Source organism: Hyaena hyaena, unplaced genomic scaffold, assembly GCF_003009895.1.
Source record: "Hyaena hyaena isolate Hyena2069 unplaced genomic scaffold, ASM300989v1 scaffold_187, whole genome shotgun sequence".
In the NCBI taxonomy this organism is placed as follows: domain Eukaryota; kingdom Metazoa; phylum Chordata; class Mammalia; order Carnivora; family Hyaenidae; genus Hyaena; species Hyaena hyaena.
Genome location: NW_024080820.1, coordinates 514,417 through 530,361, shown reverse-complemented (window position 1 = coordinate 530,361; position 15,945 = coordinate 514,417). Strand labels below are relative to the sequence as shown.

At 37.6% G+C, this 15,945-nt stretch overlaps 1 protein-coding gene across 5 annotated transcripts in view; it reads left to right on the top strand.

Moving 5' to 3' along the window:
* The window catches only part of CORIN (corin, serine peptidase), a 247,819-nt gene that overhangs the window by 90,255 nt on the left and 141,619 nt on the right, over nucleotides 1-15,945 (top strand). For all 5 annotated transcript variants that reach the window (XM_039241111.1, XM_039241112.1, XM_039241113.1 and 2 more), the window contains exon 5: nucleotides 4,087-4,268. In XM_039241111.1, the coding sequence (XP_039097042.1) occupies nucleotides 4,087-4,268 (182 nt within the window). The remainder of the gene's footprint in view (nucleotides 1-4,086; nucleotides 4,269-15,945) is intronic.

Here is a 15,945-nt window from a genome sequence, read left to right as displayed (position 1 = left end):
CAGTGAGGAAGGTGTATCAAAAGCCAAGATAGGCAGGAAGCTAGGCCTCTTGTGCCAAATGCCCAGACTGTGAATGCAAAGGAAAACTGCTAAGCAAACTAAAAGTGCTACTCCGGTGAACACATGACTGATAAGAAAGCTAAACAGCCTTGGTGCTGATAGGGAGAAAATCTGAGTGGTCTGGATAGAAGATCAAACCAGCCACAACATTCCTCAAGCCAAAACCTAATAATTCAGAGCAAGGCTCTAACTCTCTTCAATTCCATGAAGGCGGAGAGAAGTGAAAAAGCTGCAGAAGAAAAGTTTGAGGCTAGCAGAAGTTGGTTCACGAGGTTTAAGAAAAGAAGCTGTCTCCAGAACACAAAGTGCAAGGTGAGGCAGCAAGTGCTGATGTAGGAGCTGCAGCAAACTACCCAGAGATCTAGGTTAGATAGTTAATGAAGGTGGCTACACTAAACAGAGTTTCAGTGTAGATGAAACAGCCTTCTATTGGAAGAAGATGCCATCTAGGACTTTCATAGTTAGAAGTCAAGGCCTGGCTTCAAAGCTTCAAAGGACAGGCTGACTCTCGTATTAGGGGCTAATGCAGTGGTTGACTTGAAGTTGAAGCCAGTGTTTATATACGCTTTCAAAATCTAGAGCCTTTAAGAATTATGCCAAACCTATTCTACTTGTGCTCTATAAATGGAACAACAAAGCCTGGATAGTAGCACTTCTGTTTACAACCATGATTTACTGAGTATTTTAAACTAGATCTACTGCTCAGGAAAAAATTTTTCTTTCAAAATATTGCTGCTCATTGACAATGCACCTGGTCACCTAAGAGCTCTGATGGAGGTGGACAATGAGATTAATGTTTCCATGCCTGTTAACACAGCGCCCGTTCTGTAGCCCATGGATCAAGGAGTAATTTTAATTTTTAAGTCTTTATTATTTATTAAATGTGTTTTGTAAGGCTATAGCTGCCATAGAGAGTGATTTCCTTTGATGGATCTGGGAACAGTAAACTGAAAACCTTCTGGAAAGGATTAACCATTTGAATACTTTAAAGGCATTTGTGATTCATGGGAAGAGGCCAAATTATTAACATTAAGAGAAGTCTGGAAGAAGTTGATTCCGACCCTCATGGATGACCATGAGGGGTTCAGGACTTCCGTGGAGGAAGTCACTGCAGATGTGGTGTAAATAACAAGAGACCTAGGCTGAGAAGTGGGGCCTGATGATGTGACAGAATTGCTACAATCTCAGGACAAAACATGAACAGAAGAGGGGCTGCTTCTCAGGGATGAGCACAGAAAGTGGTTTCCTGAGATAGAATCTCCTCCTGGTGAAGATGCTGTGAAAATTATTGAAATGACAACAAGGATTTAGAATATGACATAAACTTAGTTTATAAAGCAGCAGCAAAGTTTGAGAGGATTGATTCCAATTTTGAAAGTTCTACCATGGGTAAGATGGTATCACCATCATGTGCTACAGAGAACTTGTTCATGAAAGGAAGAGTCCATGGATGAGGCAAACTTCATTGTTGCCTTATTGTAGGAAATTGCTACCACCACCCCAGCTTTCAGCAACCACCACCCTGATCAGTCAGCAGCAAGAACCTGCACCCCAGAAAAAGATTATAACTCACTGAAATCTCAGATGATGAACACTTTCTAGCAATAAAATATTTTTTTAATTAAGGTATGTACACCGTGTTTTTAGATATGATGCTGTCATGCACTCAATAAATTGTAGTATCATATTAACATAACTTTTATAAATGCAATGGGAAACAAAATATGCATTTGATTTGCTTTCTTGTGAAATCACTTTATTGGGGTGGCTGGGAACCAAACTGCAATATCTCCAAGGTTGAGCCTGTATCAAGTTTTGAACTAACCTTGAGTTGTGATTTTGGAACATACGTTCTGGAAGTATGGACTCACATAAATGGAGTTTAACTGAGTGTGTCCTGGGATCAATCTGCCTGGGTCCGAATCTTGGCTCTGACACTACCTCAGTGATCTTGGACAAGTCTCTTATTTTTCCTGTGCTTCAATTTTTTAATTTGTATATTTGGGGTGATAGTAATTGTACCTATCACTTAGGGCTATAATGAGAAATGAATGAGATAATGTACATGAAGCACTTAGAACAGAGCCTAGCAAAGTGTTGCAAAAGAATGGTATAAGAATTCTATGTTTTCCAGATTTCCCCAACCATGTCCGTTGGTTTTATTTGAGAAAATACAGTCTCTAACTTCTCTGGAATAAGATTTATAAATGTTATTTAAGTGATCCTTTCTTAAGTCCTTTAAACATCTAATGTATTTCACCATAGCAGTCAGGTGTCTTCTTTATACCAAGAAACTTGCCTGCACCGATTCATAATTTTATGTCCCAAACCTAATCTTTCAAATGCAAAACCCCTCTTTCCATATCTTCATTAACAAATTTAGTTACATTTTAATGTAATTAGATAATTATGTGCTCAGGATTCTGAAAGAGACTCAGGTTTAAGACAAATTCCTGAGAGGAAGGTCAAAAGCATTTGTATCTGAATGTAATCATCGAGAATCATTTTCCATACTTTTATTATTTTTTTTAAAGTTTATTTTTTTGGGTTAAACAGAAAGAGTTCGAGCAGGGGAGGAGCAGAAAGAGGGAGAATCCCAAACAGGCTCCGTGCTGTCAGCACAGAATCCAAGGCGGGGCTTGAACTCACGAACCAACTATGAGATCATTGACCTGAGCCAAAACCAAGAGTTGGACACTCAACCGACTGAGCTGCCCAGGCACCCCCATATATTTTATATATAATAAGATCTCTCTTCCAAGATTCTTTTATAGACTCTATCAGACTCTCTCACTCTATCAGTGGCTGGCACATCCCATTATGTTTCTGTAGCACATAGAAATATCAATGGGAAATTTTAATATTCTTGTTTGATCAAGGGATTTTTAAAGCTGAGTTATTCCATCCTTATATAAAAACAGACAGTATGGAAGAGTAGATAGAGCATGAACTGAAAGTTCAAACACCTGGATTATCTTCCAGCTTCTGCCATTAAGAAGATTGTGCTCTCGAGTCTATCCCAGAATCTTCCTAGGCCTGTCTCAAATGAAGAGTTTGAACCAGGTATTGTTGAAGGTTTGGTACAGATCAATATTGTATGATCCTGCAAAGTCCTAGTCACCCGACATTCGTGAAGTGTGTGCTTTGCCTTGACGGACATGTATATTTTCTTTCCCAGTTTCCTTAAAACCATTTGAGATGGCTTGGCCAGATCAGCAGGCAGGGTGAGAGATAGATGGACTTTATTGCTGCCAAGTAGGAAATGCCACCTGGGTCTGTAAGAGAATAAGTCCCTGACCTTCTCATTGTAGCATTCTAATCCAGAAGTGTTCGATTGCCTGGCGGATGCATAGAGATAGGCTCACGGGTCATCATTACTCTTACCATTAGCAGACAGTTGTTTGCATTTTTTTCTATTTCGCGAAAGATAAAAGAGAAATCTGAGAAGATAAACAACTTTAAAAACCGAAGATAAATGGTTTCTTCCTGTAGATAAATAGCTGACTTTCCACTCGTCTCTCCTTTTTCTTTCTTTCTTTTCTTTTCTTTTTTTTTTTTTCTGGGGAGGCAGCTTTCTGTCTGCCTCTCAGAGATACTTTTAATTTCTCAAAGGGAAGATAAAGAAATGAGATTAACCTATTTTGTGACCTACTTCTGCTTTTCCAATTTGGGGACCTTCATTTCTATGTTAATTTACTCCATTTGATATTAACTAGAACTTTTTTTGACAGGTTTACTTTAGCACAGGAAAATTAGGGAAAAAATCATTTGGGATAAATGGTTTTATTTCTACAAGAGATGGTGAGCTGATATGTTATGGGACTGGCTTATTGCTCCAAGAATCATGATAATAGGGTAGCTGAAATTCTCGTTTTAGGACTTACTGTGGAAATATAAATTGTTGACTATAGTAAATATAAATTAAGGTGATATCACAGCACTGGCAGCCAGCTTTTCTTTAATTTCATTGTTATTTCAGGAAGTGGTCTATAAAAACGTTAATTTTCATCTTTTCTTTTCTTCCAGTCACGGACTCCTGCCCTGTAGATCCTTCTGTGAGGCTGCAAAAGAGGGCTGTGAATCAGTCCTGGGGATGGTGAATGCCTCCTGGCCGGATTTCCTCAAATGCTCCCAGTTTAGAAACCAAAACGAAAGCAGCAACGTCAGCAGGATTTGCTTCTCACCGCAGCAGGAAAAAGGAAAGCAATGTAGGTGTCCGTGTTTCATTGCATTAAAAAACTTTTTATTGACAAATACCATTCACACATGCAAATATGCAAATAATGTATACTTCATAAAATAAATTTTATGAAAGTGACCAGATCCTTATAACCAGCACCCAGATCAAGAAATAGATCACACCAAACTTACACATAAATGTTGATAAGTGGCATTATTTATGGTAACCAAAAAGTGGAGACAACCCAAATGTTCCTCAACTAATGTATGGATTTAAAAAAATAGTATATTCATACAGTGGAATATTAATTGACAGTAAAAATGCATGAAGTACTGATACATGCTACAACATGGATTAACCTTGAACATATTAGTTAAGTGGAAGAAGCAAATCATAAAAGGCCCAGCATCCCAGAAAATCTCTCAGGCCCCCTTCTAGTCATCTGAAAGAATCCCAAAAGAAACCTCTCTTCTAAGAGAAGCAATCTAAGGCGACTTCTGTCATCTTAGATAGGCTTGCCTACTTTTGAGCTTCATGACATTGGAATCAGGCAGGATGGACTCCTTTTGTATCTAGCATCATTTGCTCAGCATTATGTTTGAAAGATTCGTTATGTTTTCACCTTGTGGTTCCTTCCTTCTCATCGTTGTATTCTAATATATGATTATATCCCAATATACTTTTCTTTTTTTTTTTGTGCCTACTATGTTTTTTTTTTTACAAATAGTTTATTGTCAAATTAGTTTCCATATAACACCCAGTGCTCGTCCCCACAAGTGCCCTTCTCCATGCCCATCCCTCCTCCCCCAACATCCATCAGTCCTCAGTTTTTGTCAGCATTCAAGAGTCTCTCATGGTTTGCCTCTCTCCTTTTCCCCCCTTCTTCTCCCCCTTGTTCCTCCGTCAAGTTCCTCCTAATCCTCCTATACGTGCAAACATATGGTATTTGTCCTTCTCTGCCTGACTTATTTCACTCAGCATAACACCCTCACGGTCCATCCATGTTGCTACACATGGCCAGGTTTCATTGTTTCTCATTGCCATGTAGTATTCCATGGTATAGATAAACCACATCTTCTTGATCCATTCGTCTGTTGACGGACACTTAGGCTCTTTCCATGTTTTAGCTCCCAATATACTTTTCTATTCAGTTGTTGATGGACAGTTGAATGGTTTCTAGCTGTCATGAATAGTGATGCCATGACTATACTTGTACATGTTTTTGAACATGCTCATATATTTGTTCTCCAAAGAGTTTTTTTCAAGTGGTTAAAAAATCAATTTATCCTCCTACCAGCTATGTTTGAAAACTGCAGTTGCTCCAAATTCTACCCAGCACTTGTTGTGGTCAGTCTTTTTCATTTTAGCAATTCTGATGATGCTCCTTTGAACTTTTGTGGTTTTAAGTTTCATTTTCCTGATGAGTTGGATTGATTTTTCCAAAACTTTTTGTTATGTGACTATTCCTTTTTGCGAAGTGCCTGTCCAGGTATTTTGTCCATTCTTTGATTGGGCAGTCTGCCTTTTTGTTCTGGATTTGCAGTTCCTTATGCATTCTGGATGTGTCAACTCTTGGGAATATGTATTGTGAAGATCTCTGATCTCCCACTTGGTGGGCTTGCTTTTCTTATTAGTATCTATTATGGAATAGAAGGTCTTGATTTTAATGGGTCCAAATTATCAGCCCTCTATTTTGTGATTCATTTTTGATGTCTTATTTAAGACATCTTTGCCTACACCAAAACATAGAAGCTTTTTTTCCACCCTCTGTATTTTCTTCCTGGAGCTTTATTTCAGTACTAACGTTTACACGTACTATATTCTGGGACTAATTTTTGTGTATGGTGAGAGCTATGGATTAACTTTTTTTTTCTGTCCATATATTTAATTGACCCCACTGCCCTTTATTTATTTGGAGTACTGTCTTTCCCTTCTGCGCTGTAATGTCACTGTAATGCTATCAGCCAAGCGATTGATTATATGTACATATATATCTAGACCCTCTGTTTGATATAGAATTAAGCCAATACCACTCTGTATGGATTACTATAGTTTTATAATAAGTCTTTAAATTTAATAGTGTAAGTCCTTCGGCCATTTTCTTAAAGACTGCCTATTCTTTGCCCTTCCATTTTATGTAAATTTTCAAATCACCTTCAGTTGCCACAAAGGCCTTTTGTTTTGTTTTGTTTTGTTTTGTTTTGAATTGGGTTGTATTAAATCCATAGGTCAAATTGGGGAATATTGCTTTACAACATTAGGTCCTCCAACTCATCAAAATAATATACTATGGTAATCTTTAATTAAGTATTTTAATGACTTATTTGTTAATTTCTCTCAAAAACCTTTGGTAATTTCAACCAGAGAGATCTTGCACATCTTCCCTTAGATTTATTCTTCGGTATCTGATATTTTTGATGTCACTGTAAATGGAAACTTAAAAGATTTTTTTTCTGTTTTGTACAAATAAATCACATATTGATTTTTATAACTCTCATTTGGATTTTCCAGGTACACATAATGTCATCTACAAATGGCAGTTTGTTTTCTCCTTTCTAATGATTATGCTTTCTGATTTTTCTCTGTCATAGAGAAAGATTTCAATGTTCTACCTTTAATTATAATGTTTGGAGAAAGACTTTATGGATATCTGTGTCAGATTAAGGAAGTCTCTTCTATTTCTGGTTTGCTAAGGTTTTTTTTTTTAAATCATGAATAGATTTTGAATTTTATCAATTTTCCATACTTATGAGATGATATGATTTTCTCCGTATTATGTTACAAATATAATCTTTAGTGATATATAATGCATATACCTTAATATTCACTCTCTAAAATGTGTAATTGATTGGTTTTGTATACTTAGAGAGTTGTGCAAGCATCACAGCCATCTAATTGCAAGATTTTTTCATTACCCTAAAAAGAAACCCCATACCCATTACCAGTATTCTCCTCTTCCAGTCCCAGGAAATCACTAATCTACTTTCTGATTCTAAGGATTTGTCTATTTTGGCCATTTCACATAAATAGAATCATACGATATGGGACCTTTTGTGATTTGCTGCCTTCATTTAGCATAGTTTTCAAGGCTTATCCATGTTGCAGTATGTATCAGCACTTCATGCATTTTTATCGTCAATTGTTATTTCTTTGTATGAATATACTATTTTTCTTTTATCCATACATTAGTTGAGGAACATTTGGATTGTTTCTACTTTTTGTTTATTATGAATGATGCTACTACAATGAACTTTCATGTGCAAGTTTTATGTGAATATATGTGTCAATTCCCTTGGCTATACATCTTGGAGTAGAATTGCTGTGTAACTCTGTTTAACATTTTGAGGAAACGCCAGTCTCACCAGCAGTGTAGAAGGTTCCAGTTTCTCCACATCCTCACCAACACTTGTTGTCCTTTTTGATTGTAACCTTGCTGGGTTGGAAGCAGTATCTCATTGTGGTTTTGTTTTACATTTTGCTAATGACTAATTATGTAGATAATTCAACATTTCATGAGCTTGTTAGCCATTTGTATGCCTTCTTACAAATATATTTTCAAATGTGAGGCCTGTTTTAAAATTAGGTAATTTGTCTTTAAATTGTTGAATTATAAGAATTCTTCATCCATTCTGGATATAATATGTCAGATATATTATTTGCAAATATTTTCTTATGTTCTGTAGGGTGTCTTTTCAAATGATTTTCCTTTTTCTTTTTTCCCCCCAAGTGATTTTCAAGTGACTTTTCTTTCTTTTTTAATGTTTATTTATTTTGAGAAAGAAAGAGAGAGACCACAAGCATGAGAGGGACAGAGAGAGAGGGAGAGAGAGAATCCCAAGCAGGCTCCACATTGTCAGCATGGAGCCCAACACAGGGCTTGATTTCACAACCAGGAGATCATGACCTGAGCCAAAGCCAAGAGTTGGATCCTTAACTGACTGAGCCATCCAGGTGCCCCTCAAGTGACTTTTCTCGATTGTGTCAAGAAAAAAGTTTTTTTTTTTAACTTTGTTAAAAATAGTTTTTAAGTTTTTTTTTTAACTTTGAAGAAGTTCAATTTATCTATCTTTTGTCACTTCTGCTTTGAATGTCATGTCTAAAAAAATTGTAGTCTAACCCAAGGTTGCTAATATTTACTTGTTTTCTTCTAAGAGTTTAAGTTTTTAGCTCTCATATGTAGGTCATCAATTCATTTTGAATTAATTTTCATATATGGTATGAGGTAGGAGTCTAACCTCATCCAGTTAACTGTTGAAGAGACAGTTCTTTCTCCATTGAATGGACTTGGTATCCTTGTCAAAAATCAATTGACCATAGATGTATGGGTTTATCTCTGAAATCTCAATTAAATTCCATTGATTGATATGTTTATTCTTATGTGAGTATTCACTGTATTGATTACTATAGCTTTGTAGTAAGATGATTACTAGAAGTGAAGAAGGAAGGACATTTGAAAATGATAAAAGAGTCAACCCATCAAGAAGCCATAATCTAACGTCAGAGCCCAGAAATACATAAAGCAAAATCTTACAGAATTAAAGGGAAAAATAGATAAGGGTTAATACTCCCCTTTCAATAGTGTATAGCAAAACTAGGTAGAAGATCTATAAGGAGGAAGAATTAAAAAACAATATAAACCAACTTGATTTAATAGGCATCTGTAGAACATTCCATCTAACAATAGCAGAATATATGTAAGCATCTATGCATCTCAAGTTTTTCATTTTTTAAAGTTTTATTTATTTATTTTTGAAAGAGAGAGAGAGAGTGAGCCTGAGTGGGGGAGGGTCAGAGAGAGAGGGAGAGAGAACAACAAGCAGACTCTACACTATCAACGCAGAGCCCCATTTGTGACTCAAATTCATGAACTGTGAGATCATGACCTGAGCCAAAATCAAGTCAGAGGCTTAACTGACTGAGCCACCTAGGCTCCACTCAAATTTTTTATTTCTTTATTAAAAATTTTTAATGTTTTATTTATTTCTGAGAGAGAGAGAGAGAGACAGCGTGAGCAGGGGAGAGTCAGAAAGAGAGAGAGATACAGAATCTGAAACAGGCTCCAGGCTCTGAGCTAGCTGTCAGCACAGAGCCGGACGCAGGGCTCGAACCCACAAACGGTGAGATCATGACCTGAGCCGAAGTCAGACGCTTAACTGACTGAGCCACCCAGGTGCCCCTCAAATTTTTTATTTTTTAACTTTCAACTTATTTGTGTCTCTGAATCTGAGTTGAACATATAGTTGAATAGTGTTTTTTATCCTTGCTTAGTGATTGTAAGTGTTCTATTCATTTACATTTAATGTAATTACTGATAAGAGAGGATCTACGTTTTCTACTGTGCTATTTGTTTTCTTTCATTTTTTTCAGAGAGAGAGTAAGCTGGGGGGGGGGAGAGAGAGAGAGAGAGAGAGAGAGAGAGAGAGAGAGAATTATAAACAGGTCCCAGAGTAGAGCCCAACATGGGATTGATCCCACAACCCTACTTGTTAGGCATCTCTGGTGAAATTTTCATTTTATTTGTTGTACTTTTCAACAACTGAATTTCTATTTGGTTCGTTTTCTTTTTAAAGAAAAAACTAAATTATGTCTCTTTGTTAATACTCTATTAGTTAAGACATTGTTATTATACTTTAGATCCTTTGAAATGGGTTTCTCTAATTCTTTGAATATATTTAAAATAGTTGATATAAATTATTTGTCTAGTAAGTCCAATATCTAAGCCTCCTTGGTGACAGTTTCTATTGACTGCTTTTTTTCTTATATATCAGTCACACTTTCCTGTCTCTTTGCTTGCCATATTTTGTTATTGTTGTTGAAAATTGGCTATTTTAAATAATATAGTGTATAACTCTGCAAATCAAAATTTTTCTCTCCCTAAGATTTGTTGTTACTACGTGGTGTTCCTTTTATTGTTGTTATTTATTTAGTGATTTCCCTGAACTAAGTTTGTATTGTAACGTTTGTATTCTTTGTCATGTCTGGCCACTGAAAGTTTTACCCAGATAGTGGCTCAATGGTGAGCTAATGATGGGACAGATATTTCTTTAAATGCATTGAACCAGTAAGTCTCCCACCCTTTTCCAATGGGTTCTGTGTGTATATTGTGGTAGGGCTTAAACACTCTGGCAATTTACAACTCTGCCTTAGCCTTCAATTCCTGCTTATGTAGAGCCTCAATGTCAGATAGAGGTGAGACATTAAGGGGAATACTTCAGCTGTCCTTATCCCAAGTGTCAGCATTCTTTTTCTTTCTCTCTTCATACTTAAACTCCCTAACTCAGGCTGTACATTGGCATAAGAGACCTGCTTTGATTAGATGTTTATCCTTCAGTAGAGCTGGAGCATTCTGACTATTAATTCTTGGGCTCTTTCTAAGCTACTAAAGAGGCTTTTTGGTTTTCACACATGAGTTATAATTATCTGTAGCTTTGAGTTATTGTTTTCTAGGTCATTGATGCTTAGCAGGAAGGCATCCAGTTCATTGTCCTTATACTTTTTTTTTTTTTTCACTTCTCAAACCCCATTCAGTGCATTCGTTTGCATAGGTACATTATTCCAATTCACCTCTGATGAGGGTTTTAACAGTTGGACTGCCTGATCATGTCAGGGATTGTCTGCCCTACCTACCAGGAATGACACTTTCACAGCAGTGAGTAATCCAGATCAATAACCTCATATTACAACATGCTCTCCTGGATCACTCCTGAGACTGCCACAAACAAGTTGAATTTTTCAGAAGCAGTCACTGAGATGGAGGCTGTAGTTCAGCATATTCATCAGGCATTAGCACTTGGGTAATGGAGGGAGAATAAGCAGAACTGAGCAGAAGGAGAAATTGAAATTTGATCCAGGCCCATCAATGTCTCTGCTAAATCCATGCGAAGCTCTGAAATATACATGATCTGAGAAAGGTATTCTGCAGTAGGCCAAAATAGCTGGCTTTTTACATCCCCATCTCAGTCAGTCATTGATGTGGTCCTTCTGGGCAGGGTGTACCTTTGGGTGAGGCAGCTGTCTACAGTTGGAACAAAATCTGAAGGAGCTAAAGGCTGTTGGCTGACAGTTGGGGCAACAAGCCCTTTTCTTTTCTTTTTTTAGGTTTTTATTTTTGAGAGAGAGAAACAGAATGTGAATGGGGGAGGGGCAGAGAGAGAGGGAGACACAGAATCTGAAGTAGGCTCCAGGCTCTGAGCTGTCAGCACAGAGTCTGACGCGGGGCTCCAACCCACAAGCCGTGGGATCATGACCTGAGCTGAAGTCAGACACTTCACCAACTGAACCACCAAAGTGCCCCCAACAAGCCCTTTCTTGAGGGCTAGACACATGGTGGAACAGATCCCCTTAACCCAACAGAGACTGACTGATTTCGCTGTTTTGATAAGGCTCCATCTACCTACCTCTTGTTTGTCTTAAGTCTTAGGGTGCACTTCTCCGGTGGTTCCAAATGAGAAACTGGGATTTTACTGCATTCTATTCTTCCTTGGGCAATCCCAAACTCCATCTTTTTCTTCTTAGAACAATAAGATTGCTGGAATTTCCATTTCATGTTGAAGAGGTCTTTTGCCTTGCTCTTTAGCCTCTTGCTCTTTGTGGAAAGTGAAAGGGGAGCATCCTTCCAAGTAATAGGCCTACTTGTCTCTGTCTCCGTTCTCACCACATACATGGCCCCTAATACCCCACCCCTTTGGCAGTACCCAAACTCTAACTATTGTCTTTCTTTACCTGTGGGATTGCCAAAAACTCTCCTGGTTTCTCTGCCTCTTTACAGTGGCTCCGTGGTCGTCCGATCTCAGTTTCTAGTACCATGCCAAGAACTGGCAAGTTCCATAAGGGGAAAATACACCCACAGAATGTGCACTCTTTGTTCTTTGTCATTTTCTCTCCAGGATCTTGGCCACTCACATCCTAACGGTCTCGAGAGCTATAAGATGACTTTATACAGATGTTTCTTTGGTTTTATCTGGCTTTTCTAGCTTTACTTAAGGGCATTGACCTGCTGTAAGATACTACATTTGAGCTAGCAGTGGAAGTTTGTTTTATTTATTTATTTTTAACACAATGTTTAGTAGATGTCTACTGTTAAGTTAGGATTCCATCCAAAAGATCTTATGGATATAGCAATCTGTAAGAAGGATGAGTGAGTGTGTCTGAAAGATAAGTCCCTCATGTCTTCTCTTTTGCCCCTGTTTTGATAAGAATACTTTATTAGTTGTCATTATTAGAAGTCATTTGGAAAGTGTAGCCCATTGGTACAGGATTTAAGAATCCATAGAGAAAATTTAAGAATCGAAACATCATCAGTGTTCCTTAATGCTGATGGTCAGAAAGTTTCAGTTCTTGAAAATCAAAGTAAGATTCCCAGTATTATTTAATAGCTTAACTGAAATGCCACTAAATATAGGTTCTTAAGATATCAGAAAATATTATAAATTTTCTGATCTCAAAAAACACCTTGGAAGTTTGATGAAACATTTATATCTAAAACATATGTTTAGGGGAGCCTGGGTGGCTCAGTTGGTTAGGCACCTGACTTCTGCTCAGGTCATGATCTCATGGCTTGTGAGTTCAAGCCCCACATAGTCCAGCTTGGAGCCTGGAGCCTGCTTTGGCCTCTGTGTCTCCCTCTTTCTCTGCCCTTCTCCTGCTCATGCTATGATTCTCTCTCTCAAAAATAAATAAACATTAAAAAAATTTAAAAACCCCACATGTTAAAGAGATAGAAATTTCCTAAGAGGATCTGAGATCCTCTGCTTGTCATGGTTTTCTTAGAATTCTTGTGGTAGTATTTTTTTCTGTGTAGAAATAATTCTCTGAAAATAAACCTGATAAAAAGTGCTTGATGCAATATTTTCCTAGAATTTAAAATAATTGTTCTGTCTCATGCTTAATGGATAAACAGGATATAGCAATCCTAGATATGGCCGTGGTTCATATCGGCTAGCTATGATTTTTGTGTGAGCATAAGAACATAATTTCTAGCACACATACACACACACACATACACACACACACACACACAGACTAAATATGTGTTCATGTGCTAAAGATATGTATGCCAAAGAGAAAGAGTCTTTACTATATTATTATAGTCTTAATCATAAAAGAGTTGACGTTATAGAACCGCTTATAAATACAACTGATGAAGTCCTTTTCTCATTTCTTTATTTATTTGATAAATGCCAGCTGAGTACCTGCTCTGTTTTGAGCATCATCCAGGTAACCTGAGAAAAATAAAAGTAATCACAATAATCATAATATTAGTTTATACCCATTTAGAGCAGTAGTTCTCAACCAAGAGTCGCTTTATGGCCCCCACCTAGGAACACTGGGCAATTTCTGTAGACATTTTGGTTGTTACAGCTCTGCATACAGAAGGAGTTTATAGTTAGCATCTAGTGAGTAAAGACCAGTTATGCTGTGCAACCTCCTATAAAGCACACATTAGCTTATCACAACAAAAGAACTATGTGGCCCAAAATATCAATAGTGCTGCTTTTGAGAAACCTTGGTCTAATGTTTTATGCTTTGCAAAGTATTTAATAATAATAATAATAATAATAATAATAATAATTGCCGTGCTTCCTACCTTTAAGGAGTGTTAAGCCTAATATGATCCCCCCTTATGTGAGAACCAATGGAAGAAGAGTATTAGTGACTACATTTAAACATACTGTCACACAGAAACTACAAAGCAATGCAGGTTAAATGTCAATGGGAGTAGAGGGGAGTCAACTGCATAAACGAATTCTGAATATCTGAAAAAGAGAAGGTTCCCACCTGCAAAGATGAAGAGGAAAGGTATTCTGTAGGCACTCAGCCCTGTGACTCGTGTTGGGCATTGGGCTCCTATTTAGCCCATGAAATGAAGGGTCATTAAAAGTTAATTCCCATTTTAATCTTTTCCTTCCCACTTGTGAATAATTTGCCCCAAGGAAATAATAAATTCCCCCTTTACGTTATGGACCCCGTTCTCCTTTCCAAAGTGCCTTCACAGCTGTTAGCTCACTTGCTTCCAGAGCAAATCTCTGAGGTATTATCATCTTTATTTAATTAATTCGGAAACAAAGGGTCAGGGAGATCATTTCAAGGTTATTTTAACTCTAGCCCCCGAGGCCCTATTATCTGCCCAGTAGTCCACCATCGTGGGGCCATCCTAGGATTCAATTTTTAATCCTTGAGCACAACCCTCTGTTACAGGCCCCGGCTCCCAGGAGCTTCCTGAATGTCTTTTCAGACTGAATCGAACCCAAGCCCACGACTTGTAACAGCTGCTTTTCCCAAGGCACAGCTCTGTGAATTTCATTCTTATTTTAGCATCCTTTAGATCCGTCATCACTCTCAAGATATCTTGTTATCATATAGAAGGATACACAGTTGTCTCCTCCTTTCTTTTAGTGATACTCGGTCCTGTAAAGTAAATCATGTGCTAAATGACAACGCCGTGGGAACTGTTCTTCAGACGTTTCAAAATAAACACTTGTATGTGTTTCCATAGTTGAGTTGTGAGAACTCAGGGGTAGAGGTCAAGGCCCATCAATCATTCTGAGCTTTCTGACTAAGCCTTTACTCTACCTTCTCTGTGATCACATATGAAAAGTCATTTTTAAATGGTATTTCTGTAGGTCTAGAGAAATCTCCCATGCCATGAAAGGACTGCAGCTATTTATTTTTTTCCTCTTCCTTTTCTTTTTCCTAGTATCTTATTTGCCTTTCTTGCTCTGGTTGCTGAGAGCAACCATTTCAGCCCAGTAGCAGCAAAGTGGTAGTTTGGGGATCTTGTAAAACCCACGCTCTGAATTTCTTCTGCTGAGCTGTGGATTCATCTGGGAGAAATAAGGCAATACTATTTCTTTGAGGTACTTAGTGTCAGTGTTTTGCGAGGGACATTTGATTATAGATAGCATCATGAAGTTACTAAAAGCTAGCCGTGCACTTCTCATTACAATGAATAGTCAAATAAAATGGGGTTTCCTTAGAACTTCAGATTTTTCTACATTTATAATTCTCAATTATTTAAGTTTAAACTATGGAAACATTTTCTTTCTTCCATAGGTAGATGCTTCTTTTAAGGATACCAAACTTAGATCTGAAGACTTGTGTTAAAGCCCTGACTACTCTACTTACGAATTAAGAAAGTTTCTTAAATCCTTTTATCCCCTCTTTCCTCACCTTTTATTTTTAAGTTTATTAGCTTATTTCAGAGAGAGAAAGAGCACAGGAAGAGCAGAAAGAGAGAGAGAGAAAATCCCAAACAGGCTCTGCACTGTCAACACAGAGCCCAACATGGGGCTCGAACTCACAAACGGTGAGATCATGACCTGAGCTGAAACCAAGAGTTGGATGCTCAACCGACTAAGCCACCTACGTGCCCCTCCTCCCTTTTTAATAGGAATAATTATTATTATACACCTAGGTGGTATAACTGTTTCATGCGCTAAAGGAAAGAATGTATTTGAAAGAATTCTGCAAACCATAACACACTATGCAAATGTGAATGCTTCAGTTAAACAGATATTTAGAAGCATTCTGTATACCAGACAGTTTACCAGGAACTAGAAAAAGAAAGATTACCTGCATACTTTCAAAGAGCTTATAGGCCAGTGGAGAAATAGAATCTAAGCAGAGGCAGAGCCTGAGACAAGAGTTTGGGCACAAATGGTATATTTGAGAGAGGCATGGGACAGTGGGGGAGGGGAGAGGTGATT